Source organism: Erythrolamprus reginae, chromosome 1, assembly GCF_031021105.1.
Source record: "Erythrolamprus reginae isolate rEryReg1 chromosome 1, rEryReg1.hap1, whole genome shotgun sequence".
Taxonomy (NCBI): domain Eukaryota; kingdom Metazoa; phylum Chordata; class Lepidosauria; order Squamata; family Dipsadidae; genus Erythrolamprus; species Erythrolamprus reginae.
In genome coordinates, this window is record NC_091950.1 from 208,495,103 (window position 1) to 208,515,967 (window position 20,865).

At 36.8% G+C, this 20,865-nt stretch overlaps 1 protein-coding gene across 3 annotated transcripts in view; it reads left to right on the top strand.

Moving 5' to 3' along the window:
- The window catches only part of SATB2 (SATB homeobox 2), a 167,642-nt gene that overhangs the window by 67,174 nt on the left and 79,603 nt on the right, over nt 1-20,865 (top strand). For all 3 annotated transcript variants that reach the window (XM_070732092.1, XM_070732093.1, XM_070732094.1), the window contains exon 6: nt 16,043-16,145. In XM_070732092.1, coding sequence (XP_070588193.1) covers nt 16,043-16,145 — 103 coding nt within the window. The remainder of the gene's footprint in view (nt 1-16,042; nt 16,146-20,865) is intronic.

Below are 20,865 nucleotides of genomic sequence, written 5' to 3' on the forward strand. Positions count from 1 at the left end.
ATTGAAATGTTGAAATAAAAATTAAAAAGTTCATTTGTCAGCATTTTAAGGATTAGCAAATAAGGAATTTTGAGATATCTTTCAATGTCTGTCTTATTGAATATTGGGCATAATGTTTGAGGAATGTTCTTACATTTTTTGATGTTTTCTTTAAAATGGAGAAAATTAAAGAGGAAAAATAGAATGGAGATGTTCTTGAGTAGGACCATGCAAAGCATTTGAAGGAGATACTTCACAATGCATATTAGTATGAATGAAACACCACTCTTCAAATTTGCAAGGCTTATGCTTCAAAAGCTGTTCTCAATTATTTGTGTGTGCACAAACAACATTTCCAAAGAACCCACTATAAAGTGAAATGACCATTTTGTGCTAAAGAGCATGAGATAACGAGGAACTCTTTTCTAGGAGTTGTGGTATTTGTACAAAAGACACAACTTCTGTAAGAATTCTGAGAGAAATGCTTCATTCACACTAACGTATGTTTTCAAATATTTCTTTTAAATGCTATCCTATTGTTAAACAATTTGGTTCTTCTCAAACAATGGGTCTTGGGAGTATTTCAGAATAAAGTGTTTACTAATTTTTTTCTATTTCCAAGGACTTTTTCCTCTCATTGGATCAACAGCACACCATATTCTAGACACACATTCACTTTTTATTTAACATATTCAGTTCAAGTGCATATTTATTTAATCAATTTGTCTATGGTTCATTAAAACATTACAAACAAGCAAAAAGTAAATGTTTTTCTGTGGGCATCTGAGGACAGATTTAGACTACCCACCCATAGTCGAACAATCTATATAACACAATATTCAAGTGGGGATATTTGGGCAGCCTATAAGTATAGTGCTATTGCTAATATGTTGTAAGCTGCCCTGAGTCTAAAGAGAAGGGTGGCATAAAAAAAATAAAATAAATGAATAAAATAAATAAAATAAATAAATAGACAGCAGAGCAGTAGCCATTTTGCACTGTAAACACTCTAATACCTGATAATCAGTCTAATATACAGTCATCAAGACTGGCAGCCATTAATAACAGATCTTTTATTAATTTATCTAGTTTGTCACTAAAATTGTATAAATTGGCATATATGATCACCCCAGAAAATAGCAACATTGTGTAACTTAAGTGTGTGTTGTATAAAAGTACATTGATTCCTCATCCCTTGGTTTTATTTCATTGGATGACCCAACATCTTAAGACAAAAGAAACTTGCATTTTCCATATTTTGCTTAGTTACATGTACCTTTATGTAGTTTCTCCTTTTATCTGCCTTTGCCCTAAACCATAGTTTCAATTTGGTTGCTTCCTGGACCTGTGGACCTCAACTCAAAGAATTTCTGCATTTTGGCTAATACTGAAAATTCTGGGAATTGATTCCCGCATATTGAACTTGCTTAGGTCAAAAATACTGATAAACATTATCTCCCTCGCAGGAGTGCTGCTGAGTGCTGTAACCAATCAATAATTTCAGTTGTTCTTTTCTGTAGTTTAACTAAATGTGCAATATCCATGTGTAGTGATTACAGTTGCTGTGACTGATCAAAATATGATGTGATATTCTAGATGTAATTATGAAAAGAAATAACATAAAGATATATATTTACAGTTTTATCTCCAGTTCTTCTCTCCGAATTATTTCAGATTGTGCCATTTTGGGGGTAGAAGGAGGGTGGGCAGTTGCCCATCCATTGGACATCCATTTTCAAAATTAAAATTTTGTTCTTAATTTTTAAATTATACAAAAAGTAAAATACAGTTGCTTGAAGTTATTATGGGTAGGTTGAACAATATAAATTTACTGAGGGGTTTAATTTTATTGTTGTTATTCTGTGCTAAAATCTGAATTAAAACAGTTTTACTTGTCAAAAAGAAAAGTTTTATATTTTGCATGGTGAAATAAATTGAAAGGTTAAAAGTTAAAATTGGAATTTTAAATGGTGTGAAACTTAAATAGAGTGAAACTCTATCTGGAGACAGCTTTTTAATTCTCACATTAAATTTGTACTTTCTTGCTTTCTTCATTAAGGTTATCAAACAATACTGCTTCAACAACAAAACACTTGAAAAATATATTGCTCTACTGAAACCTTTGAACTTTTGCTTTATCAATTAATGAAATTTCATATTTGATTGCATTAATACTTTTTAAAAAAAATTCAATCAAAACTTTCTAAATCATTAGATTTTTTAATGTTAATTTTTAATACAGTCAAAGATACCTTTAAAATGCCTTAGAAAGAGTGAATATTACTCATCAGTTAATAACTAGTTACATAATCAACAGTTATAACCATATGTGTAATCATTCACTTGTTATAAATCATGTAGTTCTCTTTTTTAAAAGATCTTTGTCAGATAGATAATAGTTATTTTTATTATCAGATCTTTACAGAACTTAATGTTCTTTTAAGCAAACTGAAAAAGGGTTTTAATATACGATTTAACTTGTTTTCCCCTTAACAAACCCTCAAGGAAAGTTTATAATTCAGTCAATTATCAAATTCATGATTTAAATACAAAAGATTCATTATTTAATCCTAGCATCTATATGTAGGGGAGAGGAAGAAATTGAAAAGTCATTGCACATCAGTGTTAACTAATAAAGTAAATGAGAAGAAATCAGCAAGAACTGGGTAGCAGGTTTTCTGACAATCACATTTATTAAAAAGCATAAGGATTCATTAACTCAGTTCAAAAGTTAAGACAGCAAAGGTAGATTTTCTGTGTCTGCTATGTATCTGCAGGGTGCACAGTTTCTCATTAGTGGGAAGGCTCTCCTCATCTTAGTTCTGGGATTTCCCTGTCCTGATGAAATAAAATGCTGTGACATCTAGCTGCCATTCCACCATTGTAGCAAAAGAAGAGTACAGGAAAGGATCAGTTACTACCTAGCTTCCGTATTTAGTACTTCCCCAGATATAGTGTTGGCAAACTAAAAAGTAGATGAAGATCTAGGAGAGAACTGCACAGCAGGGTGAAGATAGCAGTCCAAGAGGCAAAATTGGCATTTAGACATAACCATTGGGGTTTTGTCTCTGTGTGCAAAGCACATCAGTGTGCTATACTTCTAAAGGATGCCTCTGATAAACATATCCTAAATAGGATGGTTGTGATTTTGTTATATAATATTAAAAGATGCCATTCTACCATGTATGGAACCCATTTTAGTATTCTTAAGGGATTATAATTTATTAATTTATTGTTTAAATAATAACTCTTAAAATAATTTGTTTTGTTCTGGTTTGCTCTATCATAACTTTTGAGGTAGATGAATAGATATAACGCAAAATCATAATAATCTATAATTTGATTTTGCAATATTGGTTTTTCAATATTTTGATTTATTATGATAACCTAAAGAATTTCAGATATTCGGCATGTCTGTTCTTAAGTAAATATGGCATTTTAATACAAACATGACTTTTACTGAGTATATGATAGAAATATAATTTTTTTTCCAAACTTAGTACATTCTTTTTCAACTGTGATCATGCACAATTATGTTGAAGAACCTCTACTGTCTCAAGGCTAGAACAAGGAAATTATAGTTACAGGTAGTCCAGGAACTATAACAACCACTTATTTAATGATAATTCAAAGTCATGCTGCTGAACAAGGAAACCAATGACTAATTCTTATCATTTTGGCTGTTACAGTGTACCCACAGACAAATGATCATAGTTCATAATTATGATAGTTGCAGTGTCCCATGGTCATATGATTGTCATTTGCTACCTTCATTGCCAATTTCTGACAAGTAAAGTCAATGGGGAAGCTGACAGTAGGTCAGTGGTGATTATGTGATGTCATGCCTAACTATTGTGTGGGATTTGTTTAATGAAGGCACAATTGAATTGTTGCAACTGCCATCAAAAGTTAGTATGATCCCATGACAACATACTATACAATCATGTTGCTTAGCCACAGAGTTGCCAGTCCAAGTTACCATTGTTAGATTGGATTAGATTAGATTTATTAGATTTGTATGCCGCCCCTCTCCGGAGACTTGGAGCGGCTCACAACAGCAAAACACAGTACAAATCCAATGATTAAAAAAAAAACAGTTAAAACCCTTAATATAAAAAACGATCATACACCCCAGACAAACCATACATAAAACGGAATGGCTCAGGGGAATAATTTCCCCATGCCTGACAGCAAATGTGGGTTTTAAGGAGTTTGTGAAAGACAAGGAGGGTGGGGGCAGTCCTGATCTCTGGGAAGAGTTGATTCCAGAGGGTCGGGACCACCACAGAGAAGGGTCTTCCCCTAGGTCCCTCCAGATGACATTGTTTCATCGACGGGACCCGGAGAAGGCCAACTCTGTGGGACCTAATTGGTCACTGGGATTCGTGCGGCAGAAGGCGATCCTGGGGGTATTCTGGTCCAATGCCGTGAAGGGCTTTATAGGTCATAACCAACACTTTGAATTGTGACTGGAAACCGATCGGCAACCAATGCAGACTGTGGAGTGTTGGTGAGACATGGGCATATCTGTGAAAGCCCATGGTTGCTCTCGCAGCTGCATTCTGCACGATCTGAAGTTTCCGAACATTCTTCAAAGTTAGCCCCGTGTAGAGAGCATTACAGTAATCGAACATTGAGGTGACGAGGGCATGAGTGACTACAGATGGACAAGGAGGGGTCCCAGTCACCTCGACTGACTTGTTGTCAGTCGACTCTGTTATCCAATCGGAGTCGAGGTCCGCCCGGATCCGAGCGACTTTATCAGCAAAAAATGTATTAAAATCCTTGGCACTGCTCTGCAAGGGCTCCCCAACTCCCCCCTGGTTAAAAAGGGAGCAGGTCACCCTAAACAGAGCGGCCAGGTGAGATTCCGCATCTTGCCGCCTTGAGCGCCACTTTCTAAGTCTTACAAGTGTTCAGTTGGATTCGGACTTACCCTTCCTCCATCGCTTCTCTAGATGTCTCTTCTGTGTTTTAACTCCCGGAGCTCCTCGGTAAACCAAGGCGCTCTCCGGGGTCTAGTGTCACAGAGAGGTTGCAACAGCGCAATCCAGTCAAGAGCCTCCGTCGCAGCCTTATTCCAGGCCACAGCAAGAGACTCTGCCGAACTGTGGACGAGTGCATCTGGTATAATCCCAAGCGCCCTTTGAAAGCCCTTTGGGTCCATCAGGCATCTGGGGCGGAACCGCCTAGTTGGTTTCGCCTCCCTGCAGGGAAGGATTGGAGCCAGGATGTTAAGCCATAGTAGAAAATGGTCTGACCATGACAAAGGCAACACTTCTAAGCCCCTTAGTCTCAGACCATTACTCAATTGCTCAGAGAGGAATACCATGTCGGGTGCGTGTCCCCGCTCGTGAGTCAGACCCTGTACTACTTGAGTCAGGTCCATGGATGTCATGGTGGCCTTGAACTCCTGCGCTAGCCCAGAGGTTTCACCGAGCGATGGTAAGACAATAAGTCTGGGGAACCCCACCGCCAGCTTGGCTACCTCCTCGATCAGCACAGGCAGGGTAGTTGACACGCAGCTGGGAGGCAGGTACGTGAGCAACAAGCCCATCTGAACCCTTAAGTCCAATTTCACCAGGAGGGATTCATAACCCACAATCTCTGGAGCAATGAGTCTACGTAGGCGAAGGCTCTCCCTGGCTATAATAGCCACTCCTCCCCCCCTTCCCTGGGGTCGAGGCTGATGAAACACGGCTGGGCAAATTTCAGAGAGAGGAACTCCTCCCTCTGGGTCCAACCAGGTTTCAGTCACACATGCCAGGTCAGCCTTCTCCTCCAGGATCAAATCCCGGATGAGGAGAGCTTTATTTACCACCGACCTGGCATTGAGTAGCAGCAGCCTGAGTCCAGGGCCAGGATTACACTCATCACCAGTACCCTGGGTTGAGTTCACGGAGCCGGAACAAGGGATCGCTATTAAGCAGCGATCTCTCCTTCCCCTGGAATGGCTAGCTCCGTAGCTCCCTCCATATCTGACTCTCTCCAGCAGCACCAGGATATTCTGACCCTCTGCCACCCCAGAGATAGGTGCCCCCTCCCCTCCTGCCTCTCCAACGCCAGGTGGGCCAAGTATGTCATTCATACCATTCCCATTCACCTCATCCATACCATAATCCCACCCACCCCACCCATACCAAGATAATAATAATAATAATAATAATAATAATAATAATAATAATAATAATAATCTGTAAATGTCCATTCCTGTTTTAAATAAAACTTTATAAAGCTATGTACCAAAGTAGTAGGATCAATATGTTCCCAATAAAAATGGCACATGTCTTCTCTCAATTTGTCACACACTAAACAATTTGAAATATAGAACTTTAAATCCTTAAACTAGCATTCATTAAATGTTAGAACTTTAAACTTTTACTTAGGCTCGAGTTCCCCAAATTTAAAAAATTTAAACCATCTGTTAGAATATCTGTCTTTCAAACTGGACATTTCTCTCTTTTACAAATCTGTGGTAAACCATTCTACATTTTTCCTCTCATTTTTTAAAAAAAATCTCATGGAAGAAGGAACTGATACTATCGTGATCTTTAGAACATGTTCCATGTACACACTTATGCCCATAGAATACTCAAGCTACATATGTACCAAATGTAAATTAATCCAGTTACTAGAAGAAAAAGTAAAGGTCTAGAGGAAACTCTAAATCACTCTGAATCTCAACCTACAAATTGAGAAACCCCAAACCTTGAAAAATGAATATGCCCTAATTGAACATAATAATGACCAGAGTTGACTCCTTAGAAGAAGAAAACTGATGGAAACATAGAAAAAAAAGACAAACCTAGTACAAAACCACTGTCCAAACCAACCCACTATGATGCAGCCCCTATCTATATCATGGACTCTCACCAAAAGAAAATATGCAGACACCTGGGAAGCACTACCAAATGTCACTAATAAAGTAGCACCATCAAGTGCCATTGTGATAGAAACCCCCCCACCCCAAACATTCCTAGGTTAAAAAAAAAGGCAATTATTGGTGACCGGAGATTCAATTTTCAAAGGAACAGAATCTGCAGTCCGTAGACTAGTCAGCCAATCCAGAGAGTTATGTTGTCTCCCTGGAGCTAAAATCAAAGATGTGGTTGAGAAACTAACCAATAATAATAAAGCCCATAGACTACTATCCCCTTCTACTACTACATGTAGGGATGAATGACACAAAAAAGGACTTGAAAACAATATTGAGTGACTACAAGCAGCTAGGCAAGAAAACCATGGACTTAGGTGCACAAGTAGTTTTTTCATCTGTACTGCCAATGAAAGGACAACATACAATAAGAAAACAAAGAATTCTAGAAATGAATCACTGCCTAAAAGGTTGGTGTCACAAAAAAACCCTTTGGATTCCTGGACCATGGTCTATAATACTTCCAAGATGGACTTTTGGCAAGAGATGGGTTGCACCTCACAAAGACTGTGAAGAATGTTTTCAGAAAACAATTGGTTTGACTTATCAGGAGGGCTTTAAACTAAAATTGAGGTGGGAGAGTGACTAATCATTAGGATCTCCAGCATCTAATTTTCTTTGAAAGCAAGGCAAATAACCAAGTAAGGAGGGATTGGAAGGAAGGCAAACTCAAACAACAAATAGGAGACATAAGAAATAAAACCCAGAGTCAGGCATAAAGAGCTCAAGTGTCTATATACAAATGCACAAAGTCTGGGAAACATACAGGGTAAATCTGAACTATTAATATATGAAGGTACATACGACAGTTGGAATACTTGGTGGGTGAAACATGACTGGAACATACTGATAGAAGGATACAAACTCTTCAGGAAAAAATCCAAAGAGGAGGTGGAGTTGCACTGTATGTAAAGAGCCACTATATTGCTACAGAGTTGCATGAAACCAAATATGAAAACCACCTAGAATACATATGGGTCAACGTATATGGGTCTAGCAAGATAGATAGATCACAGGTGGAATAATAGCTGTTTAATAGTAATATTGATTATTCTGTTTTAGTTTGGTTTAGTTTAGTAATTGTATAGCCGCTTCTAATTTCTTTGTTGTGAACATCATGCAAAAATTTGAATGTTTTAGATAAGCTGCTTGTTATCATTACTTGACTATTTTTAAACAAAATCCCTTTTCTCAAATCAGTTTTAAGAAAATATTGTGCCAAATGTGAAATATCATTACAGCCCCCTTGTGATTAATATATTATTGACAGCAGCAAATTACAAAATTGTCTCCTAGGAAAGAAACTGCAGATTAAATGCTGCTGTTTATTAGTGTGCTTGCAGTGCATCAAATATTCCTCTGTAGAGGAATAAGACTTTTTTCTCTACCTTGAATGCATAATTTCATTTTCTTTATAGGTACTGATTCAGGGTGCCATTAAAAGGAACCATTTAATCACATGGTTTAATTTAAAAGTCCACCGATTTACCTTGGTTTCTTCTCCTTTTAGATGTTGTTGATAAAGGAAAAATAGCTGAAAATGGTTTATCAGAAGAATGATCTTATGAAATATATCTTCTAAGCTAAGCACTCTATATATTACTGATGTGATTTTCTAGATATATTTCTTTCCTATGCCAAGTGACTTTTTAATAGTTTTTCTAAATTTTGGAGAAAATTTGTAATTTTATTTGCTTGGCTTGAAAATTATTTAGGTATGTTTTATAATTTATAATATTTATTCCACTTTCAGCCTTCATACAAGTTCTAATTTTAGCTACTATAGGATCATAATCGGAATATACCTAGATCAGTTTTTGATAAATTGTCTATCTTTCTAGAAATGTATATACATTTGAGAGATTTGTAAACATATACGCTCATCTGTTTATATGCATTGAAAATTTTAACAAAGGTTTTTAAGGTGTTCATAGGTAAAGTAACAGGGCATGAAGATCAAGGTTTCAATGCTCATTACAATGATTAAATTGCATTATTACAACAACATTAAGACATGAAGGTTAGAGAACTTTTTTCTAGTTTGCTTTGGCTAAATTGTATGTAATGACTCATATAAAATAGAAAGCAGATGAGTCAAATTTTACTGTTTAATTAAATAATATAAAATAATATCAGCAAACATTATAAGCTTTATAAACCTTATAAGCTTCATTAACTAAACTTCTTTTTGGCTACTTTGGAAGTCAATCAAATTGCATTTACTGGGTCATAGATCAAGGAAATGGAAATGGAAAAATTGGTTACTCTATTATACTCATTTTACTATTTATCACCTGCTATATCTGGGAAAAGAGGAAGATAGGCTAACAGATATTTATGTCACTGTTAGGTTTTATTTCAAGTTCACTCTGAAATAATTAAGTCTTGACAGTGGGGAATAGATTGGTTATAACTGAATGTAGAAATCAGTGAGATAATGATAGTTATATAATGAGGTTATAGTGACAATGTTAACCTTGTAGTTAAACATTATAATCATTATAGCTTACCAATCAATAATGAAAATAATTGTTTTGGTTACAGGAAGGGCCACTTTTCCACTTTATTCCACTTAGACAGATTTTCTGTCTAACATGCAAATTAGCAGGATTCTTGTTTAAACTTGCAGGAGTGAAATTTATAAAACTGAAACTGATAAAATATTTGTCAGTTTTTACCTGTTTCCCCCCAAATAAGACATCCCCTGATAATAAACCCAATCGGGCTTTTGAGTGCATGACAATAAGGCCAAGCGCTTATTTCAGGGTTCAAAAAAATATAAGTCATGGTCTTATTTTGGGGGAAACACGGTATTTATTTATTTTTGTCAAGTATGTATTAAGTATAACATGATTTGAATACATAAAATATGTACAAATCAAAGGGAACATTTGACAGGGACAGTAGGTACACTGGTGTGCATATGAACACCCTTTACAGACCTCTTAGGAATGGGGTGAGGTCAACAATAGACCAATTTTAAGGTTAAAATTTTTGGGATTTGGAGATGAAACCACAGAGTCAGGTAGTGAGTTCAGGCATTAACCACTCTATTGCTGAAGTTGTATTTTCTGTAATCAAATATGAAAGTATTTTTAAATTTCCTACAAGGATGACTACTTAAGTTTTCACACTTTACCATGTTTTGCTAGACTTTCTCCCAACTTCTAAACCAGGGGCCCCAACCTTTCAGACTTGAGGGACCACTAAATTCATAATTTTACATCCTGCGGATCTGCTTAATGACTGGATGGGTGGGCGTGGCTAGGTAGTCATGTGACTGGGTGGGCATGGCCAACTCAATGTCACTCATGTTGAGGGGTGCCATGACAGCCTGTATTCACCCCTCTCCTCCCAGCTACTCCATGCTTACCTGCCTGTGCTTCTTAGGGCCCCAAGAGGAAGCAGTTGTTGGAGTTAAGCAGCTACCACAAGAAAGAGATGTCAAAACAGCTCAGTTCAAATTGCATCTAATAGAATAGAATAGAATAGAATAGAATTCTTTATTGGCCAAGTATGATTAGACACACAAGGAATTTGTCTTTGGTGCATATGCTCTCGATGTACATAAAAGAAAAGATATATATATCAAGAATCATGAGGAACAACACTTGGTGATTGCCATAGGATACAAATAAGCAATCAGAAACAATCAATATTAATATAAATCGTAAGGATACAAGTTACAACCATACAGTCATAAGTGGGAGGAGATGGATGATAGGAATGATGAGAAGACTAATAGTAATAATAATGGAGCCTTAGTGAATAGTTTGACACCATTGAGGGAATTATTTGTTTAACAGAGTGATGGCATTGGGGCAAAAACTTTTCTTGTGTCTAGTTATCTTGGTGTGCAGTGCTCTGTAGTGTCATTTTGAGAGTAAGAGTTGAAACAATTTATGTCCAGGATGCGAGGGGTCAGTTAATATTTTCACAACCCTCTTTTTCACTCATGCAGGTCCTCAGTGGAAGGCAGGTTGGCAATAATAGTTTTTTCTCCAGTTCTGATTATCCTCTGAAGTTTGTGTCTGTTTTGTTGGGTTGCAGAACCAAACCAGATAGTGGTCGAGGTGCAGAACTGTGTAGAACTGTATCAGCAGCTTCTTGGGCAGTTTGAGCTTCCTGAGTTGGAACAAATTCTTTGTTGTGCTTTTTTGATGATGTGACCATTTTAGGTCTTGAGATATGATAGAACCTAGAAATTTGAAGGTCTTTACTGTTAATACTGTGTGTTTTGGCCCGCCATCATGTGCCGGCTCCCTGGCGCCCGCAGCAGTCATTGTGCCACCGTTCCCTGTAGGCTGCGCATGCCTGCGCCAGCGCACCCCAAAACACCCCCCTCGCACACCCTTTTCCAAGGGCGCGCACGGAGCCGCGGCCGCCCCCCCCCACCTCTAGCCCCCTTGCGCCCCTGGCTACTCGCCGCTGCCTCCCCCTGCCCGCCCGCCGGATCCACCTCTCTTTCTCCTCCGCTTCCCACCTTGGAGCGCGGCTCCTCCCACAGCGGGAACACCCGCCCCGCTGCTCTCGCAGTCCCTTCACCGAGAGCGCTTTTGTCCCAGGCTCTCAGCGATGGGGCTGCAGGAGAGGCGGGGCAGGCGTTCTCACAGCGGGGGCCGGCGAAGGCAATTTTCAATGTCGAGCGCACGGGCCGGCGCGCACTCTCCCCATCCCCCTGCCAGCCCACCCGGAACATTCAAAGTAAGAAAAACCTTCGCCGGCGAGAGTGAGAAAGAGAGACGGCGAAGGTTTTTTTTACTTTGAATGTTCCGGGTGGGCTGGCAGGGGGATGGGGAGAGAGCGCGCACCGGCCTGCGTGCCCGACATTGAAAATCACTTTCGCCAGCCTCCGGAGAACGAGAGAGAGTGAGAGCGAAAGAGCAACATAGAGAGAAAGTGAGAAAGAGAGAGAGAGAGCAAGAGGGGGAGAGAAAGAGATAGCAAGAGAGAGAACGAGAGAGAGAAAGAGTGTGAGAAAGAAAACAAGAGAGAAAGAGAGAGAGAAAGCAAGAGAGAGAGAGAGAAAGAAAACAAGAGAGGGAAAGTGAGAAAGAGAGAGAGAGAGCAAGAGGGGGAGAGATAGAGCAAGAGGGGGAGAGATAGAGAAAGAGAGAGAAAGAAAGAAAGAAAGAGAGAGATGAGAGAAGAAGGAAGAGAGTGAGAGAGAGGAAGAAAGCAAGATAGAGAAAGAGAGAAAGAAAGAAAGAAAGAGAGATGAGAGAGGAAGGAAGAGAGAGAGAGAGGAAGAAAGAGAGAGAAGAGTGGAAGGAAGAGAGAGAGAAATGATAGAAAAAAGGGGAGAAAAAAGGAAATGAGAAAATGATTGAGGCAGAGAATGGCAGGAAAGAGAGAGAAACAGAGAGAGAAGTGACTCTTGATTTAAAGCATATGGTAAAAGCACTTAAATAATAACAGAAAAAACCCCCAGCCCTCACCTGTTTTGCTGGTTGTTTTAGTTTTTTTAAATTATTAAATTTCTTTTAATAAAAAAGAAGGGATTGATTTCTTTCTTTCTTCTTTCTTTCTTTCTTTCTTTCCTTCCTTCCTTCTTTCCTTTCTTTCTTTCTTTCTTTGCCGCCCAGTTCCAAGTTTTTCCTTATTTCCAGATTGCATTTCCTCTTTATGAGGTTCCACCCATTGCTTCTTGTACTACCTTCAGGTGGCATGGAGAATAAATAGATGCCATCTGCTCTGTGGCAGCCCTTTAAGGATTGGGAAACTACTATTATATTCCCCCTCAGTTTTCTATTTGTTGAGCTAAACATACTCGTTCTCTTAGCCCTTGTTCATAGGATTTAGCCTCTAGGCCAGGGGTGTCAAACTCAATTTCATTGAGGGCCACATCAGGGCTGTGTTTGACCTCAGAGGGCCGGGGGAGGGCTTGCCCAGGGTGGGTGGCTATGTTGGGCATGGCACGGGATTTGGGGGGCAGTAGTTTTAAAATGGCGGGTGGGGGGGGCAGACACTTAGGCTGTATGGGGCCCCAAAATTCCTGATGGCGGCCCTGGGGACATCACTATCCTTTCAAAGGTTTTCATAATTGTAGATGTTAGAGCAATTAGCCTGTAGTCATTCAGTTCCTTGATAGAGGGCTTCTTCGGCACTGGGATGATAGGGGAGCATTTGAAGCAAGAGGAACGTGGTATATCTCTAGTGATTTGTTGAAGATGTGGGTAAAGATGGGGACCAATTGATCAACACAAACTTTTAAGCAAGAAGGAGTTATCTTGTCTGGGCCTGATGCTTTTCCAGGCTTCTGTCTGTGAAATATATCTTGCAGTTCCTTTTCTGTGATCACCAGGGATTGTGAACCCAATGGGATGGGGTCAGTTGTAGGAGGTTTGTCTGTTGTTGTTGTTGTTGGAAATAGGTGGCTGTAGTTTCCTTTCAAACCTGCAGTAGAATATGTTCAGATCATCTGCCAGTTGCTCATTTCTTTCAGCTTGGGAAGGAGGTTTGCCTTAACCGGTGATATTTTAAAGAGTTTTCCACATGTTTGCTGGTTCATTTGTTGAGAAATGATCCTTTAGCTTTTCAGAGTGGCTTCTTTTTGTTGCTCTGATCTCCCTTGTTAATACGTTTCTGTCCTAATTGCACAGCATTCTATCACCTTTTCTGTAGGCTTCCTCTTTGGAATGATGTAGCTGCTTAGGTTTAGCTGTGAACCAAGGTTTATTGTTACTGTATATTTGCAAGTTCCTGGTTGGTACACATAAAACAGCACAATGTGCAAACCAGAAGTCCATTTTTCAAAACTTTTGATTTGCCTGTTTGACCGTTTTTTCACTTCCCACGCTTCAGTGAGGAATGTGTGCACACGCAGGGAAAATGTGTGTAGGGTGCGCATGCGTGGGGGGAGGGAAGGGGTGTGGGCACATGCACACACGCTAGCATACCCACACACACCCTTTTGTCATGCGAACCAAAAAAGGTTTGCTTCCACTGGTATATAGCATACAGTGTATTTTTTAGACAAGTTCTAACAAAAGTTTACAAGGGCACTTTTTATTGCTCTATCAAATGCATACTGTCCTTTCAAGGAATGTTATTACACTTTTTTTCTCCAGCTTTGCACACTCTTCTCTTTCATTCTCTTTTCCCCAAAATCCTGTTAATGTGTGTACCATATATAATGAGGTCAGCAGGTATAATTCCACACACACACACACACACACACACACACACACACACACTATCTATTTTTATTATACAAGCTTGAATGCGTTTGTGAACATGTCACAGTTTTAGAAAAACCTACCTCATGTTATTACTGGGAAATCTTAAATTTGACATAGTTTAGAAATGTTATAGGACATTTTACCACCATTTATAAACATTAGTTATAAACGAAATATTTTTCCATTTATATCTTCTGCTATGCATAAATACTCAGTCTTTCTCATTTTTAATTCTAGATAGGTTTGATTTCCTGGCTAAATGTGCAACAATTATGTTACTGTATTTTTGGAATTTTGAATACCATCAAGATTTCAGGGTAGGGAGCTAAAGAAATGATAAACTAAATTGTTGTGATCACACTCTATGGCTGTAGAAATGCTCCTTGGAATATGGTAATGTGCAGGATGGAAGATGGAGTGTGCAAGATAAATATTTTTTTCTTGAACTTTGAAGGGAGGGTGTTCATAGTTGTGCTGAGCATGAAGGAAATCAAGAAATTCACATAGTTCAAATGAATATAAAGGTTTATTGCAAACTTAAGCTCTCTACAAGAATTTAAACGTAACCTGGTCATCTCCTACTTAAATTTGAATAAAACACATTTTTTTTAAAATGTAAAGGGTGCCATTGCAACTTATTCTAAGGGTAAATAAATGAGAAGTAATTGGAAATATCAATATCTTTTTTAAAAACAAATTAATACTTGAATCCGAACCATGGTATATCAGAACAGAAGTCAGGCATTTCTTTTCATGCTCTTGTATTACTTAAGTTTGCTTGTGACGCAGGTTAGGAAACAACATAGAGTATACCCCATAAATAATAAAATCAAAATAACTCCCAAACTGTTATTTCTCTTGATTTGTGAAATTTAATTAAAAATGAATTAAAATGAGTACAAGCAAAGACGCAAGAACAGTTGGGAATTTCCCATCCCTCACATGCTTTTTGCAGTTCTCCATTTGCAGCACTTTCATAGCATATTTACATGAGCCTAAATGTTTTAAACTACCGTACTTGTTTCGTTAACCTTTTTGCACATGTTCTTTCCTATTCTAAAATGCATACATTGCCTTCTGAAACTAGATTCCATAAAGAATAAGGAGTGGTATAATTAATAAAAAAAATAACTAAATCAGAGCAGCACAGCAGCAAAAAGAGCTATATTTATCATAGCATATTCTGCACAATTTAATTCAAAGGCTATGCTAGATGATAAAAAGATTCAGCCACTAATGTCTTTTTTCAGGGTTAAAAATAAAAGTACAATCTTTAAATATAAGTTTTCAGATAGACCACCTTAATTTGACATGTAATATTTTAGTTTCTTCTGCTCCAAATAGTAAAGCAATTTGTTTCCTTTATGAATTTTCATAAAATGATTAAAGGCGTGTTTTTATAAATATTATTTATTTAATGTACTGTATTTGCTTAGCTTTTTTTCTATAGTAAATAACACAAATATTCCCAGTTTCCTGGCTGTGTGGTCCTGTTGCATTGGAAGCAGAATAGAAACATCTGAAAACCATTATTTGGATTATACATCCTAAAGTATCTAATCTTACCTTTAGGATCCAGTTCCTAAATCACAGTTCTTCTCACCATTTGTATTCCCCAATGTGACCCAGCTTCTAACATACTTGAAGCATAAGGATTCTTTTGATAATACCCAATATAAATTAAAGTGACAACTGGGATAAACTGGAGTCATATGGATTTGCCACAGAATTAATAGGGAAAGCAAATTTCTCCAGTTATACAAAAGGAAAAAGGAAGCTAGTCTTAAGATCTATACAATAGTTTTTGTATATGAATACATTTTTAATATTTGTTTTTGTCACTTAAGAATGAATGAATGATACATTTTTAATTATATTACTTTCTTTTGGAAGAATTTTAATTATTTTCTATTTAGAATTTATTTATTTCTCTTTTTTCTTGTTTCAGAGTATGATATCATCCATTGTAAATAGCACGTATTATGCAAATGTGTCAACTACTAAATGCCAGGAATTTGGAAGATGGTATAAAAAGTACAAGAAAATTAAAGGTAAATTGATTTTAATTATCATTCAATGCCAAACCTTTTAACAGATCATGAATACTTGAAATTTGTTATTCTAAAATGATCAAGAGGTGCTTACAAAGGCAAGTTTATATAGAATATCATCAATATTTTTCCAGATACAAAGATCTACTTTGATTGAAGCAATTTCTCTATGATCTTCAACAATTTTTATAAGTATTGTATCTCAAGGTAAAGAAAGGAATATTTCAAAAGTGCTTTTTACAGTGAAAATATAATCAAAGGAGCTAAACAGCTTCAAGGCCGTTTATGGATCATTGTTACTTGTTGTAAGACAAAAAGCACCTTCAAACATTAAAAAGCTCTCCCTGTAGTCCCAGAATTACCATTGCAACCACCAAGTATTTCTGTCACATTATGGTTTTCTACTTCCTTTCTTCATTCAATTTTAAAGGTCTTCTTTTTCTCCCATCCCTCACTATTTAAAAAATAAATAAATGTACAGTTAATTGTTAAATATAGAAAAGCAGAATAAGACCTTGATTTGAATTGGGAGGATCTAAGCCCAAAGAGTTTTCTGGAAAACTGGATGCTGCTGCTAACAAGATTTTGAGTTTAAAACTCATTGGAAATGTGTGTGCATGTATATGTATGCATGAGAGGCAATGAAAGGTTACAGTCTGTGTGAAATAAACAAAAGCTGCTTTAACATGGTTCATATAGTGTTGATTCTTTAGTTACAACAAATGGGAGGAAAACAACAATGAAAAAATTACTATAAGTATACTTACTGAAAAATAAATAGAACCAAACGTTATCATCATCATCTTCTCCAAGAGCTTTTGTTATATTTTGTTTTCATATTGTCTCATTTATAGTATTTATAAATGAGAATTTATTTTATATGTAAGATGAAAGGTTCAATTTCAGAAAGTATTTTAGTGTATTCCTGTGGATTTAAAAATGAGGGTCAAGTTACCATGAATCTGGTCAGCAAGATCAGCCATCATTCAAGGTCAATCCAGTTGAAGCAACCGCTGTTGTACACATATATCTTAATTTTTGTTACATTAAACTAATTGTAAAAAAGCTATTCTAATTTAATATTGCAAATGGAAAATGACGAAGAGCTTCAAAATCATTTTATTGGCATTTCAGTTCTGCTGTGTGAAATGTGTTTCTGATTTATCCACTAATGTCTCTTATAATAAAGCAGTGGGAACTAACTGGTTCCTTCTTAATCAAAACCATGATTTCCTAAACGTAAGCTATGAGATTCTGTTACAAGTTGCCACATACAGATCTCTTTGGTCAATCCTTTCCCTCCTGTACTGTTGAACTAAACAAACAGTAAAATAATTATACATACAGAAAGATCAAAGTAAATATGACTAATGCATAGCAAAAAATTTAAAAACTTTCTGAAAGAAAAAAAAGCATTAGGTTGCAGAACATATATTTAATGTTTAAACAAATATGAGAAACTGAACAATCAATAATTTGATATCATTAGCAACAGATGTAAAAGTTATATGCAAAGAGCACTTGAAATAAACATGCTCAGGTTATAGTTGTGGAATCCATTACATATTAAACATTGCTATTATGCTTAGCTCATATCAACTTTTGTCTTTATATCAATCAGGCTTGCATTTTTTTATTGGTGACATCTACATCTATTGATATACAAGCTTCTGAAAATTGATTGCAGTTCATTAAAACTGATACTAGAGAAATAATATAGACTGTATCGTTTTGGGGATTTCTTGCTCCCTTATAATTCTCCTGTCGTTTCATTTTCCTTTGCCCTTTCATAATTTGTGTTTGAAATTTTATATTGTACATTTATAAGGAAGATTTATCTTAGCAGTTAATAGAACTTTTTAATACAGTAATAATTATGATTACAATAACTATGAATAATAAACATAGTAAGAATAATAGCAGTGAAATTTGCAAGGAGTGGAGTATATAGAAAAAATTAAATATGCAATCTTACTTACCTAAGCTTTTATTCATAACATAGATCAATTTTACCATGGTTGGAAAGCACTCAGCCTGCCAGGGAGGGAGGGAGCAAGTGAGGAATTAGCCTGTAGTCACTGTCTAACCGCAAAAGGGCTAGGATCAACCTCCCCACTCCCAATTTCTTTGGAGCTTTATCTACTTGTTCCTAAGAGGAGGCTGCAAGACTGGGGTGATTCCTGTGTTATAGGCAGAGCATAATAAAGTAGTTACCTTGAACTACCTTGCATGTTGTTTGCACCTGACAATTATAAACCAATTGAAACTGCACTTTGAGGGGTGAAATCAATATAGACCCATTAATATGTATACAGACCCATCTATAAATTGCTTGTATGAGATGTGCCATAATTTCTTTGGCTACCATGTACACAAAAGTTCAGGAAAAATATTGCTTTATTTTAATATGCAGCTGATCAACTTTAGTATCTCACTGAGATATATTCCTGATAATTTATTATTTTAATTAACTTGACAGGCACTCAAATGGCTAGATGTGAATGGGGAAAAGTTTACATATTATCAGTTCATATCATGTTCACGGCTTCTATAATTTATTTATTATTTATTATTTATTAAATAAATTATATGGCTGCCCTCTTATGGAAAGTAACTTCAGGTTCTGTAGAGCAATAATTGTTTTATTACATATAGTACCTAAAATACTTGTGTTACTTTATGTATCCTTTCTTCTACCATTGTTTGGTTAAAAAAAGTAAAAAAAAACCCTAATGAAATTAAAAAAAAAGAAAAAACAATATAACAATTTAAGAGTTTTTGTATTAATTTTATAGAAAATATTTTCAATGAAGGATGATGCTATCTCAAGTAAAATAAAATCTTTATTATGGGCATAACTAACATAAAGCATATTTCATTGTAATCATCCACACATAATCCAAGCGTGTAAGCAACTCCTGAAATTTCAAACTTTCCTTTTCTCTTTCCCTATTTTATAATATAATAATTTTCTGTATTTTATAATAAAATATAATTGTATTCATATAATAAGAAGGACTTGAGTGGTATGGGTTGTAAAAACCCAGATGACCACTAGATAGCAGCAAAGAATTTTTCCTGTCACTATTTAGTGGTTGTCTGGATTTTTGAAGTGAAGTTCTGATAGTCCTATGGTAATACAGTAGTTCTAATTGTGATCTGTCTATAAAGTTCTATACAGTAGATGTAATTCAGCGCATGCTATACATTTTGTCAGCCTTCATGCTGCCTGCTTGCTTCATCTGCCATAGAATTGGGGAAAAGAGGGAAGGTTAGGTATTTGGGAGTGCTGGAGATGTGTCTTCATATGTCTGATTAGGAGTTTAGGACAGAAAGTTCTCATCACATACTGCCAGGCTGCATGAACATGTTTACAGCCTGCTCAAGGTCAACTGCTTCAACTGACTAGATGTGGAGGTTCCACCTGAACATGTGCCCACATGGCATCTTGGGGTGCCAGGATTGGATGATTTGCCCAGGGGGTTACGTGGGGAGGGATTTGGGATTATTTCTATATGCAATTTATGTGCTTTTTGCCTCAGATCCTGCTTTCATTTTGTTGCTATTAGTTCTTGTCTAGTAAAAGTACTCTGCTCTATTATCATGGAGTTGGAGTCTTTCTTTCCTGGACTTTGAACGGAAGCACACCTGACACATTCCTTTGGGGTATGACAATGCAATAAAACTTGCTTCCATGGAAGTTTGCAAAAGATGCAGATTTATTGATCTGGTCTCCCAGATCCTAGGCTGGTGTATTAACCATTACACCAAACTGGTTTTCCATGACAATATTAATAGGCTTAAAAACTAATTGCATTTGTGAATTATTGGTGATCAAAGTTTCATGAAGCAACTCTATTTGTCATGGAAACTGATTTTTGAGTTCCCATTAGTGGGTGGCTGTTATGTTCTTATTGTGTTTGTAAGCTTTTTATAGATATCTACTTGGCCATTTCTGATATAGAATTCTAGATAAGGTGAGCCTTTGATCTGATTCAGAACTTGATCTCGTGTTCTTAAAAATTACAACTACTGTACTTTCTAAATGATTAATTATTATGTGAAAAGTTAATAGAGATTGTATAAGAACAATAGTGATCTTCATATGAGTTCTAAATAATAAGATTTAGTGCAGAATTAGTTGACTGATGTGTACTGTTTTGAAAATAGATTTTCAGCAGATTTGCAGGAATTCATTTTAGGAAGCATTTCATGACTGCCAGATACTATAATGGACCTGCCCTTTTGGGCACACGAATCACAGATGTGCAAATACAGTTTTTCTGGTCAGAGACCAGACAGTAAATAACACTGATAGATGGTTGGGGTAAACATGAAGTTAAGTGTTGACTGGAAATAAGATTTCTGAAATTGCCTCTTTGCTCAAAATTGGGTTAAGTGGGTTTTGATGAAAAGAAATAAGTAATTAAGATAATCACAGTTTTTAAATGAATTACCCACATGAAAAGCACCTCCCATGCTCTAGAATAATTCTAGGAAGTCAAAACTGGTAATTAGAGAGTCGCTTAACAGTGAGAGGGGCGACACATAAATTTAATAATAAGTAAAATAATTTATACTGTGTACCTTTACCTATTGCCGTGATGTCTAACGTATGGCACGCTTGCCACAGGTGGCATGTGGGACCATCTTTGCGGGCATGTGAGCTGACATGCAGGTCAGGTCTACAGCACATGTGTGAGTGCCTCCTGCTGGCCAG